The 16,382-nt window shown below is 36.6% G+C and overlaps 1 protein-coding gene across 7 annotated transcripts in view; it reads right to left on the reverse strand.

Moving 5' to 3' along the window:
• Positions 1-13,088, reverse strand: part of camta1a (calmodulin binding transcription activator 1a) — a 316,283-nt gene extending 303,195 nt beyond the window's left edge. For 3 of the 7 annotated variants that reach the window (XM_087782475.1, XM_087782473.1, XM_087782472.1), the window contains exons 1-2: positions 12,970-13,082; positions 8,791-8,892 (exon numbers count right to left, since the gene is read on the reverse strand). In XM_087782475.1, coding sequence (XP_087638601.1) covers positions 8,791-8,892; positions 12,970-12,994 — 127 coding nt within the window. In that variant the 5' untranslated portion in view covers positions 12,995-13,082. Of the gene's footprint in view, positions 1-8,784; positions 8,893-12,969 lie in introns of those variants that run through there. The other 4 variants (XM_087782471.1, XM_087782474.1, XM_087782476.1 and 1 more) reach the window with 4 other exon arrangements.
• Between the last annotated feature and the right edge of the window lie 3,294 nt (positions 13,089-16,382).

Below are 16,382 nucleotides of genomic sequence, written 5' to 3' on the forward strand. Positions count from 1 at the left end.
GGGGGGTGGGGGCGAACTGCAACATAACTGGATTTCACTTTAAAATGTCAGTCTGTTATTTGTCAGCTAACAAACACCCCAAGCATCAGCGAGAAGATGTAAAACACTGCTGGGCTAACAAGGTGTTAAGTAGGTTTCCCTTAATCCTGTAACCTTACATGGTGGTTTATGGAATCTGTGTGCAGACTAAACTTGTGAATGATCAGATTACTAATATGCCATTGTACACGGTGAATGTAAAATAAGACAAGGGCGCCGAGCCTCTGAACCAAATGAATCATTAATTCTTGTTTTCATAACAGACACCTTCACAAATGATGTTCTAAATTAGTTTTTAAGAGAGTTACACACCATTTACAATAATGAAAAGACATTGTTATGTTCTTTTCCAAGATGAATTGATCATTTAATCTCCACATGGAAAATGTATTTTTATGTCGGATATACAGTATACACATTATATAAAACATATATACAATATGACACAAGATAAACTACATAATTAACGATTACCAATTTAATGACACTTGAAAATGTCATGAAGCAATTATATATTTTTTTTAAAGGAATTTGAACCAAGAATAAAATGTAGTATTAATAGTATCTCTAAGAACGTGCAATTATTAAATTTATGTCCAAGGGTTGAGGTGGATTTAACATGTTTTACGTTGGACTTATTAGACCTATAACTCATTCAAGGACTTCAAATGAGTACACAGGAGTGATTCATTATAATGCCCATGCAGCCATTGCTGCAACTTCAATTTACATGGCCTCTTGCAGTTAAATTGGCTCCTACAAGGGACAACCGTGGCCAAAGCTTCTCTCCCACACGAATGTTGTAAATCCTTGAAGACCTGCTAGCGTCTGTTCGGCAGCTAGATGAACTTTGTGCTAGTAAATAAATCATGCGACTCAGATGTGACACTTCTCAGATGCTCACTTTTGGCCCTCTGAACTGGGATTCTTTGTCTTACTAGTTTTTACACATTAGTGTTTCCATGGGGCTTTTAGGGCACTTGTAAGAGACGTCAACATAACGGCTCATGAGTGCTGGGGTTTCTTTTTGTAACTCATTACACATTCATAAGTCTAAACTGTTGCGCATTTTGACAGATGCTATTTATATACGACGAGTATATGATACCGTGCGTGTTGTTCGTCTCAGTTTGAACTTGCATGACAACGTCTGATCCAGTTTCCTCCGGATGGCATGCCAGCATTGCCTTTGGTTGTATTTTTCTATTCCAAATTTATATGGCTGTCTACAATAAACTACCCTGAATCAGGGCATAATGATTTGTCCAGAGATATGACTGCATATGTCCTCAGTTAACCCAGTCAAATTATTCATGTAAAAATCCTTTGACTTGAAATTTTGGCCGCATGCAAACACTGCCTCGCATAGGTGTTACTACTGTCGGGAGGTCCGGGGGTTTAGATAAGGATAACGATGCGATGTTTCCCTTTTGTTTATTTTCTGCGCTTCTGACATGATCGTAGAGAAATATCACTTATAATGCTCAGTTTTTGCGGGACTTTCATTGGTTTCCGTCAAAAACTGAGCGACATCAGAGAGGAGCCACCGGCGTGTCGCAATATCACCAAATCGATAAAAAATCCCACCTCCTTGTAAACACAAACATAACAGTTTTTAAATGACCTGACACTAACAACTTAGCTTATTAGCATACGGCAAAGACGGACAGGTTAACACTTTAACACAGGAAATTCCACGATCTTATAAGAAAACAACTGAGACGAGATGAAAAGTACTGCCAATATGTTGCTTTAGCAAAGGGGGTTGGAAGAGATGAGTGACTGAATCACTAGCGTTTAAGTATGGCTCATAAGTTAGTCTTACTTCCATGTATATCCTGAGCTGCGCCAAGTCAGTGCACCGGCAAGACGCATTGCCATAGCAACCGAGCCTAGCAAGCTGCGCAGCACAGCTCACAGACAGAGACGTAAACAACAAGGAGACATAGAAGTACAAATTGATCAATCAGTGTTACGTTCTGTAAAGTTGTCAAAGTGCGCATTTAAGAAATGCTTGATTTACACAATAAAAAAAATACAAATTATCGTACACGTTTAGACTTTAGACTATGCATATTGCACGTGCCAATATCGCAATATCGATATTTGTTTGCGATATATCGTGCAGCCTAACTACATGGCCACTAGAGCAATGTTTGTAAAGTTAAAGCTGATTGGACCAGCCCCACATAAGTTAAAGTAAAAATAAACCAACGGGCCTCTTTTTCTGTCATAAGGTACAATCATCAACTCGAGCACTAAAAGATTTCATTGGATTAGCAAGATGTCAATTAAATGGCTGATTTGGTGTTTCAAAGATCACTGGACTATACAAATACAATTGCCACAGTTCCCCCTACTTTCCATTTTCCCTAAACTTAAATTCAAACTCGTGGTCTGGTTCAATCTTCTCCCCCTTAACAAAGCCCGGGTAGATCAGCGCCGGAGAACAGTCTTCCCAGATCACTTCCTAGTGCACTTTAAGGAACTGACACCTTGTGCACAGGGCCATAGCTTCATCTGCAGTATATCGTGATGTTCACTCGCAATTGTTTGTTTTACACCCCCCTCGACCCCCGATCCATGCTGTACTTTTGTTTTCCGAGAAGTGAAGCGAGAGAGTCATCACAGAGGGATGTGTATGTGCATGCACGAATATGGTGTACATTTACGGAAATCGTCAGGTCTCAAAGTAAGATGTCGGATTTAAGCAAAACCTCTGTCAGACCTCTGTTAGAACAAATGGCGTCAGGAAAAACACGCTCAGGCTTCAAAACAAAAGTCTTCAGATAAAACGACATAAGATGGTCTCAAACCAGCGATGGCTGGTAAAAATAATAATTAATAATTTCCATGCCTATACCATTGATAAATATCAGTCAAAAATGGTTAATTACATGTAGAAATCAACACTTTGAAAGATAACGATGAATAATAACGTTCAACATGCTCCTTGTTCAGATACAAATGAAAAAACACATTTTAAATGTAATGCGACATGCACCATACAGAATAGACCAAATTATTAAACTGCAAATAAAAGAGTGATAATCAAATTTTAAAAAATACCTAGTACAATTAAAATAATGAAGGTGGGAATTGAACCGGAAAAACCTTGTGTCCTCAAACCTCAAAAGTATTGACTTTACTACCAGAATTTTCCAGGACCCCGAGGCATGTATGATTGCCTGAGTTACCGAAAGATGACGTCACGTACTGGATCTTAAAAAGCTACTCCAGATATGACAAATGACAACACAAACCAAGATTATAAACAAAACATGAATCGATATAAAAATATACTTTATCTAGTTTTATTATAGTGAAGAGTTTCATCATACAAAATCATCATGTTGATGATTATTTTTATAATTATTCAAACTAAGATAATAAAATTAAAATAATATTAATAGTCTATAGGCCTGCTGCTAATGTCTCAAATGTTCAGACCCGAGGATGTCGTTGAGTTTTAAAATAATGTAAAAAAATTAAAAGTAATTCAACGTGCCATGGATAAAATGGAAATGTATTCTATTTTGGGGGCGTGGAAAATATATATTTCAACATATAGATTTTTATTTTTATTTTGTCCCTGTGTAAACATTCCATTATTACCTCATCCAAGGAGGTTATGTTAGTCCGTTTATGCATGTATTTGCGAAATAACTGCACATACTTCTCTAAATCAATCAGTTAGGATGCATCAGTCACTTGTAAACTTAATAGCTGATGTTGTTTGAAAAATTGATTTGACACAAAAACATCACCATTTCTACCAGTAAACTTCACAATCAATATTATTTTAAGAGTTACAAATTAACTTTTGGTATCAGTAAACTTAAGCCCTATTTGGATGTACGGCACACCAAAAATCATGAATGGCTGAGACTAGCAATTGTTTTGTTGAGGATGAGCTGAGTTGGCACTCTGAATGTAATTGGCTGCAAAGTCTTGATGAGCCTGCTTGTGTACAAACAGCTTAACAGGGAGAGGATTTGTATTAAAAAAGAGGCTATAGGTCTGCTGCATTTATGTTCACAGGCCATTTGTTTTGACCAGACTTTTTCTTGCCCCTTAAATCACACAATTCTCGGGCGAATGAGCGTATACTATTATATTTGTGTGTACTGATGTTTGGATTATCACTGATCGGGGCTCCTAAGTAAACACTTGGGCTGAATGTAAGGATATCTGTCATGCTAGCCTGCTCTCGCCCCACCCTGGAGACGAGAGAGAGGGTCATGAGAGTGGAAAGGCTGACAAAAACAAATCTTTAATCAATATCCAAGCCCTGAACGCAAACCCCTCTCTCTTCCGTCTCTGTCTAAAGTGCTCTGGGAGTGACAGTTTTTCTTTTTAATCTGTGCCCACATTGTGGAGATATTGCAAGCTAATGTTTTGGGTATAGATCATTGAACAAATCGCTGCTGGTGGTGCATATCGACAGTAACAGTTTGAATACTAATACTTTCCTCAACTATTCTGTTGCAGCCTACAGGGTTTACAGCCATGGTTATATAGTTAAATTAACTATGGCCTTTAACACTGTATTTCAAATATTAGACATTCTGATTGATATTGGATAGATTAATTTTAAAGCTCTTGCTTTTCTTAAATATATACAATTAGTATTGTCACTTCATTGTTTGAATCAGACAACTTTAGACTTCTTTTCTTCTTCATTCTTGAAAGGATATCTTAACGTTTAAGATATTTAATATTGTAATGCATTTCACAAAAAATTAAAACACAAATTTGACAGGCAACCAATTGCAATGGATGTCTTGAATGCAGTGAGGGTAGGATTTGTGAATTATCAAAGAGTTTAATTACACGCAAAAGAAGTTACACAGTACAGAAAAGTAATAAAGGTTATAGTATCATGGTAAATTTAGATTTCTTTTAAGGAATCTTTCGCTTTCTATGTTGATTCCCTCATCATGGAATGCCAGAGATACCACAACAGGTCATCCTCCTCCACTATAGTTAGCGTGTGCATACTCACAATAACACTCCTTATATTCTATTTTAGTACATTTATACCACTTAAAGGTTTGTGTAGCTGCTAATTATTTCCCCCCTATTTGCTACAGCATATCTTCGTATTAAAACACTTGCACGCAAATCTCAAATTACACTATGTAACATTATGTGATACATTATATGCAAAAAGGCTGAAAAGAAAATGAAACAAAGAGGTAACAATGTCCATGTAGAGTTTTAGTTCTTATGGTGATGCCACTACAAGTTGGCTTTTATTCACGGTATAACTTATGTGACTCATCTACACAATTTACATCAAATAATTGTTATAAAAAAAAAATTCATTATGTATTCGACTTACAAAAAACTATTTCCTCAAGCAGTCGACAATTACATTCGATAAAGTCGGCAAAGGAGAAGAAACTCCGAATCAAATGAATTCACAAGTTGACCTCCCGACAGGATTTATCAAGGGTGAGGAAAGTCAATCTACAAGGAGGCAAATTTACTGCACATGAACAGTTGCTTGGCAACAGTTATCTTTTTTTTTTGTATATTAACTTTTCATAACTGTGAAAGAGAAACTAGATGTGAATGTTCGGTCACAATTTCCACAAATCTCCTACAGTCAGGTACGTTTTTAACAAGATTCCAGCTGAAACATTTGTTTGAGAAACATACTTTTTTTTTCAAACATTCAAACTGATCCAACTTACGCTATAAATAACTTGCATTGCCTCTCCAATACAAACTGACAAAAATATCGATTTCACCCAATGTATTAAACATGTTTTTTCTGTGAGAATCTATGGGTGAAGAAATGAAGAATGCACATGGAAGAAATGAAGTTAATCAATGAACAACCAAAGAGCGCTCAGACATGGGGAGACAGATAATACAATAACTACTTGGGAGAGAAAAAAGCTGAGGTGCAGTGGTCAACTAATGACATGCCGTTAAATAAAATGCAATCAATCATGTTATGAAGCATTAGGGAAGGAGGAGATGAGCAGCTTTAACATTCTGGAGACGACTGCCACGGCATTTACAGAAAGAATCTCTTTTCCCTCTAGTCCCATATTATGGACACATTCCAGTCATTCAACTAAGACTCAAATCATCGCTGTTGTCAATAATAATTTCTGGGCAAATGTCATGACTTTTCAGACCCATTACGTTCTTGTCAATGACAATACATATTAAATATAGGGATGAAACAAGCAACTAGCTCGGTTCTTTAAAGCTTTTGCAATCACATTATGCAAAACATTGTTCATCTATATTCACAGAAAGAAAGGTTTCTGGTTGGCTTCTGTAGTGCCCTGGGTCGGACTGGAAACCTGTTCAGGGTGTCCCCAGCCTCTTGCCCTTAGTAGCTGGGATAGACTCCAGCCCCTCTGCAACCCAGATAAGGGAATCAACTATAGACAATGCTTTGAAATGTAAAAAACAAGGGGTCTAACTCCTTTTTTTCCAGACTATAATGTTTTTTTGAATTAAAAAAACATAGCTTTAGAATAAAAATTAATTTGACACAATTTAAGATTTCTTATTTTAGGCTTATAACCTACACTTTTGATACTGATCTTAAATTACTGGACAACATATTATGGAAATTAAAATTAATGGTTAAATTAAAGTGTTTTGGATATCATAACGAAACATATTAGCAATGCAAGATATGATGTTTTGTAATATGTCTATAAGAAAAATCAATTGAATCAGAAATCACCTCTTTCTTGCAATTGATGATATGAACAAACTTCAAATGATGCTGTGGGTCCCAAACAGACAAAGGGAAATATAACAAAGAGTTGTTTTTTTACTTGTACCAATAGGATGATGAGTTGATCTGCATTGCACATATTATAAATATATATTTAAATGTAGAAAGGTTTACTATGCCAGTAGCATTTCTAGCTATAACCTCCCACAGGATTGTTGTGTCCTTGTTCATCCTCCTGTTTAGCAAAGTACATGAAAAATGAATTCAAATAAAAAGTTCAGGAAGTATTTAAAATAAACATGTACCAGTCAAGAGCTCAGAACTATTGGACAGGTTAGACAAACAACTAGTTAATGCCTGCAGCCAAGTGATAATGACGAACCATCTGACCAATCTAAAAAGCCCTTCTCAATGAGAGCCGGTGAGTCTTCTCCTGCTCGCTCTACTGGCTGCTCACACGTGCACACAAACAAAGCCTGTTCTGTATCATAACTACTCCCGCAATTACTCAGACGATTACTCAGATCAATGGCTGACCTGCCCGTTTCTGCCGCCAAATTCAGCCTGAGAGTGTTTTAAAGATGCTGAGAAGCCTGATGCCTGAATGCTTCATGAGTTACAGAGCTGTCAAGGAATCAAATGTCATACAATATTCCTGTTAACATTCATGATTTATCTATTTATATATAGCATTAGCTGATCTGTTCAATATAGTTTAATTCAGAAGGTGAAACTTTCCCAGTGACGATGGATTTAGTTGCAAACTTCTAGGTTTTTTTTCATATTCGCTTTCAAATTTACTTCATAATACAATTTTTTTAAGCATCACATTTGTAATAACATGAATAAAATGAACACTAAAGCAGAAACATGACACCCATGATCGAATGACATGCATAATGTGCACAACACACATAAAATGGTCATGTGACAAATGAATAATCACATGGTCGACAATATGTCCACGTGAATAATATAATGTCCAATGAGACACATGAATGACCATAGGAAATAGATAAAGACAGCATTTTGTAGCATTAATGAAAAAATTATGAATTGGCATGAATTGAAATGAATGAATGGAGCAAATGTTTTGTTAAGTTGAATGGAAATGTATGAATAAGGAGCAGAAATAACCAGAACTCTTCTTCACTTTGCTCCTTTTCAATCTCTGAAATATATTTTCTGATCAGTTGATAATTTGATTCTAGTTAAAAATCCTACGATTGTACATAAGTGATTTATACAAAAAGAAAATGTTAGTCAAACTGTAGCATTCTTCACTTGTCTTATCTCATCTTGTTTCAGTAAATGTATATGTTTTTTAACAAACAATTTCGCAAACAGAAAAAAGGGGATTTATGTACAATTAAGTGCTACATCTAATTTCAAATTTCAAAAACCTAATGCCCAAGTTTTGATCAAAGAAAACATTGTGTTTAAAATGAAAGTTTACCAAAGTCTAAAATGGCTGATTTAATCTAAAATATACGAATGTATGTGGCCATTTAAGTGGTTTATCTTTATGTATTAACTTATTTACAATAAACTTACATTTAAATATCAACCTATGATGAAGGTCTAAAACCTTTGTTTTAACTAAACAATAAAAACATCTATAGGATCACTGCAGAGCCAGAATTCTTTTCTTTGGTTCCCTATAGATCAAATCTAGGTTTAGCAGAAAAAAACAGCAAGTGGGGAGCCATTATTGACGGCTCAAAGTGTAAGCTTTTTCTCCAAGGGTCTGCTAGGGTCCTGATCCCTTGGCCTGAACCTGAAACAATCACTCTTAGTTAACGACAACACTTCAGCTATTGACAGCGTGATCCCGTAAAGCAGACACTTCAATCAACAGAGCAGCCGAAGGAGGTGTAGTGCTGTAGGAGAACAAAAGGAAAATGGGGGTGGGGGGGCTGTGCGGTAGGGGCATGGGGACAGATGAAATCAAGAAGTAAATAAATGAATCGATGGATGAATAATTGATTGGCCAGCTAGTGGCCTCTCGCAGCAGGAATGCAGTATTAATAACTGACTCTTACTGTTGGTCTCTGTGTCATCACTGATACTCTTAGGTGGACCATGGCCAGCATAACACACTGCTGATCTGTACATTCGATCCGGATTACGAACTTTCTTCAGTCCTTCAGGAAGCAAAGAGAAAAGTAGGGAAACATGGAGAAAAAGAAGCAGCCTGTCATCCCTCCCCATGCAAACACACATCCAAGACAAGAACATTAAATCACAGAGAAATAACAGTGTTCATTATGGATGCATGCTTCTATCTGGGACGGTCATTTGTCTATGTCGCACATTTACAAGGCAAGTTGAGCACTTAAATGTTTCAATGGGTAGAACTTTACCATAAAAGCAGCTCTCCTGAAATATATTACTCATGGCGTAGACTGTATGGGTAACTGGATCCTTAAGACCTCTATACAAGATTATAAGAATATAATACAATAAGAATTGGGAAGTGAGGTTTATGTAAACAATGGGACTCATGGACTAGTCTAAAGTTTTAATCGTGTTTTCGCTGTTTAGTTCTAATGAACACTTGAGTATGTTCAACTTTTGACTATATTTATCTTTTGGAAAGTACTATTCAGTTTGTAGTTATTACACAACAATTCTTACATTACACATTATAAATACTTGCATACATTTTAATGCTTTAGCATAGCAATTTATTTTCTCAAAGATTAGAAGTACAATATGCAAAATTATGAATAAACACAGGTTAAAATGCTTTTGGTTATATAATTATCAAAAGCACTACCTCAACTAGCAAGTAAAAATGTTTTATTTTTCTTTTTGATAATATTTCAGAATCTATTGAAGCTATGAAATAGTTATTGGAGTCATCTGGCATCAAATCCATAACGCCACATTACTTGCCACAATTCAGTGTCAAAACAGTGCTCTTTGTGTCAATAATAAACAGGTTCAAATCCATACAGCAGTACGTTAAAGGTTACTCAAAGACAATAGCAGGCAAACAATTTTAAGTGACTTCTCATATCAACCACCACACAAGCAGAAGCGGTCTTAAGTGTTTACTTATCATTTGCTGTCTTACACTGAACTTTGAGTGAATTAAAACTACATTTGAGTGTAAATATAAAAGAGGAGGTAATAGCTCATTTTATGCAGTTTACCTGTACTTCTAAATGGGATGTTGGTGTTTCTGGTTAGTGTTGATTCACTATTAAACTAAAAACATTAAACTGAGACAGGCCGTTTCTTTTAATAAGATAAAAGAAGCCAAGGTTGTCTGGCTGCTAAACAAAATTGTTGTACATTTTCGATGGAGTGTGTAGCCAGAGGAAATTCTTGAGCTAATAGGCACAGATGATGCTGCTGGCACAGCAATGGATCTGATCGAGGTCTTTTGGGAGTTGGAAACAGTAAGGCTGGTGTTAATCTATGACAGAAGTTTCTGGATCCTCTTGGTTTAGCTCAGATGATTCTAAAGCCGCAATTTAGATTTTGTTGTATTTATTTTTTTTACATTGTGTTGCTTTTGGTTTAAGATGAACGACCTCCACCACTGCGTATGTAGTTATGGGAGGAGGTTTATCTTGACCATGAGACAACACAAGGGATAAAACAATTACATTTGTTTTCGGGCCTTCAGGTCACCTTGAACCTGAACACAAGGGTTAATCACATCTATTAAAGAAAATGTTAAGGTAAAATTGGGGGCCAATTAAGGCCTGGGAATTAGTTTGTAAATAAAAAGTAGGTTGAAGATTAAAACAAGAGTTTAAGTTATTTGTGTAACATGTGTTACATTTTTGGCTGGTTTTTAGTCACAGTCATGATAAACCATGATTTTCTTAATGAATTAAACATTGTTTGTTTATAATGAAAATAGTTTGATAATAGTAAACTTTGTTTGATTAGAGAAAAAATTGTTTAATAAAAACATTTATTTTCGGTGTACATGTTCATGTGCACCGTTTATGAACTTATGTAATAAAGTAAAAGTCATTTAACACCTGCAAAAAAGTTAATTAAACATGCTTCACCTTGCTTATATTTCATGACTGAATCTAGGTCCAAATTACATTTAATAAAAGGACCACAAATGGTTCCCAGGCCGAATAATTCAGTGTGAAATAATAAATGAGGTGCCGCACCAAATGTAATTTATAATCAGACAAATTCAATGTTATATTATGTTAGTTATAGTTTTATCTGCCTTTGGTGATTATTAGTTTGTACATGTTGTTTCAAATTAGCCCTGGATGTCTGCGCTATTTATTTGCATCTGTGACTTTGGGAGATGTGTATATATATACATATACGTGTAAAGCCTCTGCTTGTATGTCTGCATGCATTTTGTTGGTGCTTACTTGTATAAGTCTCCATGTGTTTACTTCACTAGTCTGTGCATGCAGGGTTGAAGGTCAAAGTCGGGTTTTCTGTGGATAAATAAGCAATGAGATTTTTGCTTAGTTAAAATATCTGGAAGGCAAATTACCTGACTTTAAAAGCAAACATCTATTCCGTGAAAACAAAAGGCAGATTTAAAAACGTTTGTTAAAATAAGAGAATTGTTTCAGTAGCATTTTTGTAATATTATCTGGTTTGTATTTGAGGGAAAGAAACACCAGGAGAATGTTTTTTTGAATAGTCAGACACGAGTCCCAAGGACAGAAAGATAGTTTCGGAATAAATGTAAGTCTGTGTAATGAAGGTCAAAGTCCAGGGATTTAGGGATTGATAAAATCACTTTTCTAACAAGACATTATTAAAGCTTCCAAACATCTCAGGGATTTGAACGATACCTGCAGGCTACAAGGACAAACTCTTAATAGCTTCTACCTGACAGCCCGAAACAAAACAAAAACACAGCGGCTCAGATTAGTTCAGATGAAGGGTAATGTCATCTCAAGTCCTTCCTCCCTGTTCCTAGGTTGACCATTCTCAGAGGAACTCTTAAAATAAACGCCTTAACAGTGTGACTGTAAAATTAGACGTATCAATGACAGTCCCCCTTTGTGTCATTAACAACTATTCATAAAGTTACTCTCTGCAAACATGATGACTACACATGCAGAGGTGAAGTCATTACTATCATAAACCCAGATGTCTCCATTGATAGTCTCACACATAAACACACACATCCCTCACTTGCCACAGCTCACATAGCTCAACATCACCCCCTCGTGGGGATCCAATTTCGCAACTAAACAATTTCTCCTGGCATAAATTGAAAATGTGTTCATATTTACACTACCTTTTTTAAGTCATTGGAATCCCTTAAGTTTATAATTCAACTCCAAAAACCACTTTGATATCGAGTAGAATATTCTTCTTTTCATATGAATAGAAGGAGAATTTAATGAAATGTAAAAATAAACATCCCTTTTGCTTAAACGAAACTCGCCTCAAGCAGGAATTACACTCGTCTTTATCTTGTCCCCCTCTCAAAATATTCTTATTTGGAACTAATCTGTTTCGCTTAAATTGTTCTTCAAAGTCTAATGGTTTTCATTTCAAGTTAGTGAGCCGTGTGAAAAGACGCCTGAGCGCAGAAGTCATCCTTTTTCTCTCGCGTGCGTACAAGGCAGATGTTTAGAAAACCCTGTTCCTGGGATGGCATTTTTTTTCATTTTCATTCAACGCGATCCGGGACGTTTTGGAAGAAGCACGAGGTTCGAAACCGAATGAAGCGATGTGATTACCGTAAAACACGTATGAGACAAAAGGAGAGTAAAGAGAATTCTACAATTAAACAACAGGATTTAAGGTGAAAACCATGCATTATCTTTCGTAGGAAACGCTTCGAATATTATTGTTTCACCTTTAAAAGAAGCTGTCAATAAGAGCTGACAGTTTTCTTCGCAAAAAGGGGCAAGAAGTTCGTCGCTGTCGTGGAGATTGTTGTCGTCAACTTGGCTTTGTTGAAAACAACTTGCGCGTCGGTCAAACACCGCCATGGAGGCGCACGGATGGTGAAATAGCACTTTTTTTTTTGACGAGCCGTGCCGTGCGTCGGTTGTTCGGCTACGGGTTTGGGAATAGTGGCTCGGATAGAAGGCTAATATTAGCTGGCTAGGTGATGTCTCCACGTTTCCGCTGCCTTCTTTTGAAGCACGGACAAAATAAAAGAGCGCGCGCTCGCTTCCATCTTCCCCGCGAGCGAGACCAAGTGCCGAGCAGAAGCACACGACGCTCGCGCGAGTCTATTAATGCTGTTATATTTCTCTTACCTTCCGGCTTGTTTTCGGCAGCCATTTCCCCTTCACGCGCAACATCCTCCTCCTCCTCACGACCGTGGGTACCACGCGCGTGCACGGCGAGGACAGCACGAGGAGGGAGCGGAGGAGCACGCGGCGAGTCCGTCCGGAGGAGGAGAACTTCCTATTGGCTGACGAGCTGTGAGTGACAGGTGGGCTCCTCCCATAAACTACCTTTGCTTGTTTGGATACATAAGTGGCTCCTTTTTTTTTTGCTCTTGATAGCAGAAGCTAGTAAGATGTTTCTTTCATTCAATTCCAAAGGTGGTGGGGTTTTTTGGACGATTGTCACACTATAATTATGAAATGCCTAATAGTAAATAGGACAATCAGTCGTCAGTGGTTTGTTTTCTACACCGTGTGGGCAAAGATGCAGAACCGATACTTCTTTTTAGATATTAGATGACAAAGTGAAAACATGTATGAATAAAGATTGAAAACATTTATGTTAACCCTTAAATTATTGATATTTCATTCTAGATCAGTGGTTGGAAAATTCAATTTCCTCGGGGGCTACATGTTATGCATTGGCTGTTGTGAGGGGCCATCAAGTACAAATAAAGGATCAAAAAGTATTAAATCAAGTCATAAAATAAAGCTTAATGTGCTCTCATTTTTATTGTATTGCATTATATCTTTTTTTAAACGGATATGAAAGTAAGTAAGTAAGTAAGTAATTTTTATTTGTATAGCGCTTTTCCAGACCAGGGTCACAAAGCGCTTAAACAATCAAAACAATACTCAATCAAGTATATACTTTAAAGGTCAAGATAAAAACTGATAACACAACAGGAGTTCCAGAAAATTAAGGAAAAGCCTGAACAAATAAAAACATCTTAAGATGTTTCTTAAAGGAGTCAGTAGACTCCATCAGGCGCAAAGAGAGAGGAAGATGGTTCCAAAGCTTAGGAGCAAAAGCCTGGAAGAATTTCTCTCCTCTGGTCCTGAAGCGTGTGCGAGGAACCATCAGTAGATTGTAATCCACAGACCTCAGAGCCCAAGCTGGGGTGTAAGGCTGGATCAGATCAGTGATGTAAGTAAAAATAAAGGAGCAAAAAGTATTAAATCAAGTCATAAAATCAAGCTACATGTGCTCTAATTTTTATTGTATTGCATTATATATTTTTTTAAACGGATATGAAAGCACTTGTTTCCAAACATTATTTGTAAATAAAGAGCAATTGATATGAAAACCCAACTCTCCTGACTTACTCGCTTTAAATGTTGAAGTCCTACCTTGTTCCTCTATAAGATGCAGTGAGTCCCTTGTCATGATGATGCTACGTTTGAAAGTTTTTACTTTACAAAGTTCACCCCCGTCGGAAATCTTGGGAAACAAGAGGTGGTTTGGAATCAACGACACTGTGTGACAAACTCTGATTCTTGATCAATCACAGCAGAAAAACAAAGCATTTTTGGGGCTTAAACACATTTTGTAATGTAAGTAAGTAATTAAGTAAGTAATAGTTGCATATTAAATCTTCTTGAGAAGGAATATACTGTATATGCACACAAACAAATGTCGTACTGGCGACAGACCAATGGAGAGAGAAGCTGAAATAGACTAGGTGCTGACAATCAAATGTAATCTCTCCAGGTGCAGGCACTGAAGGGTGATCAGACAGGATAAAGGAAACCATAGACATATATACATAGAAGCCGCATCGACTGTAGACAGACGTGTATAAAGCGCAGCCATCTTGGTACAGTGTCATCAGAGACAGAGGACATGAACAACTGCAGGGAAGGAGGTACTTCTCAATCTTAAAATACAATTATTCGCTGAATTTTGGACCGATTTTCAAACGGTTTGGTTAGTTCAAAATGTCATACATGCAGCTATGATACCAGGTGCTTGGATAATAATAAATAATTAAAAGATTCCTTCTGATAATTTAGCAACTATGGCTAGACCTTGGATAGTTCCTGGCCATAGAAGCTGCAGTTTGAAATTAATGTTCTGAAAAAAAAAGCCACCACAAAGTTGTTGACAAATAAGAACGTCTGTAATAAGAGGAATATACTTAAATGCAATAGAAGTTCAAGCAATAAAGACCTGAACGTTTTCTGGGTAATTTTCCTTTTATTATGTCTGTCTGTCTATCTAGCAAACAAACCCTGTGAAAAAAACCTGACAAATGAGCGATTAGTGATAGTGTAAACACATCATTCCTCTATAGACGTAATGCACTGTAGGAGCGAGAGGCGCTGTACCAAGATGGCCGCCCTGTATACACGCCACCTTAGTGGGCGGCAGCAGTCGATGCGACGTCTATGTATATAGAAGGGGGAAACGACATAGGGCAGATAGACAGGAAGAGAAACCCTCATTTAAATGAATCATGAAGTGACATACAATGTCAAAAACAATATTATATTAGCTTCTGCGCTTTGTCTATTTGAAAAAAGTCATTTTCAAAATCATTTTTTAAATTATCACTGAAAAATAGTACATAACCATTTATTAAAAGGCACCGTTTCTTTTTCTATCACCATATAAAGTTATCAGATACAAAGTATTCATGAACATTGTGGTATGGAATACAAAAGCTGATTAAAAGGTGATTGCCACAAATCAAATATCAGTTAACGTCCAAAAGCCCGAGCACTGACTGAGGAATGGCCTTGAAAGATTCTTGATTTTTCCATCCATTCATTGAATTCTGCTGCAGGGTGTTCCCGATTTCTTATGAAGAGAACCTTGCTAAGCCAGCAGGCAGAGCAGCATTAACTTGAACACTCTTCCCTGTGCAGACAGTGTCATTAAAGAACACTGTTGTACAGGCCTGAGAACTGTATGGCCATGTGAATAACTAAAAGCAATCTAATTACAGATCATTGAGCTTGATGTACTTTGCTTTTGGAACTAGAGCCAACTGCTGCTCTTAGGGAGAAACCCCCTTTTGTCCTATATTAAATGTTGGACCTCATCAGCGCTGAACCGGAGAGTGTGTGGTGCTGAAAGAACAGTTCCCCTGTACAACAATAGCAAATTACGCCATCGAGGAATACATTTAATACCTTAAAATGACAGAAATCATCATTATGAAGATTCATCATGAAATACTATTTCTGTCGTAAAAATGCAAACGTATTAATCAACGTATCACAATAATAACCAAATAAATGACCAATCAAATATATTTTTTACTAAAGATGCTTGAACCAAACCCGTGTTTACAATACTTCCAACATTGATTCATATAAATAAAAAAAATAACAATAATAAATTTGAATTTGAGTTTAAAAAAGGAAAAACTAATAAATAATTGTATATTGTATTTTATTACAACTATTTTAAATACTTTAGTCAGCTTGTACTGTACATCCTCTCCCTATGCATGCTGTGTCGAAATATAAACATGCCAAAACAAACAGGGTTTATT

This window comes from Callionymus lyra, chromosome 19, assembly GCF_982586985.1.
Source record: "Callionymus lyra chromosome 19, fCalLyr1.hap1.1, whole genome shotgun sequence".
NCBI classification, from domain to species: domain Eukaryota; kingdom Metazoa; phylum Chordata; class Actinopteri; order Syngnathiformes; family Callionymidae; genus Callionymus; species Callionymus lyra.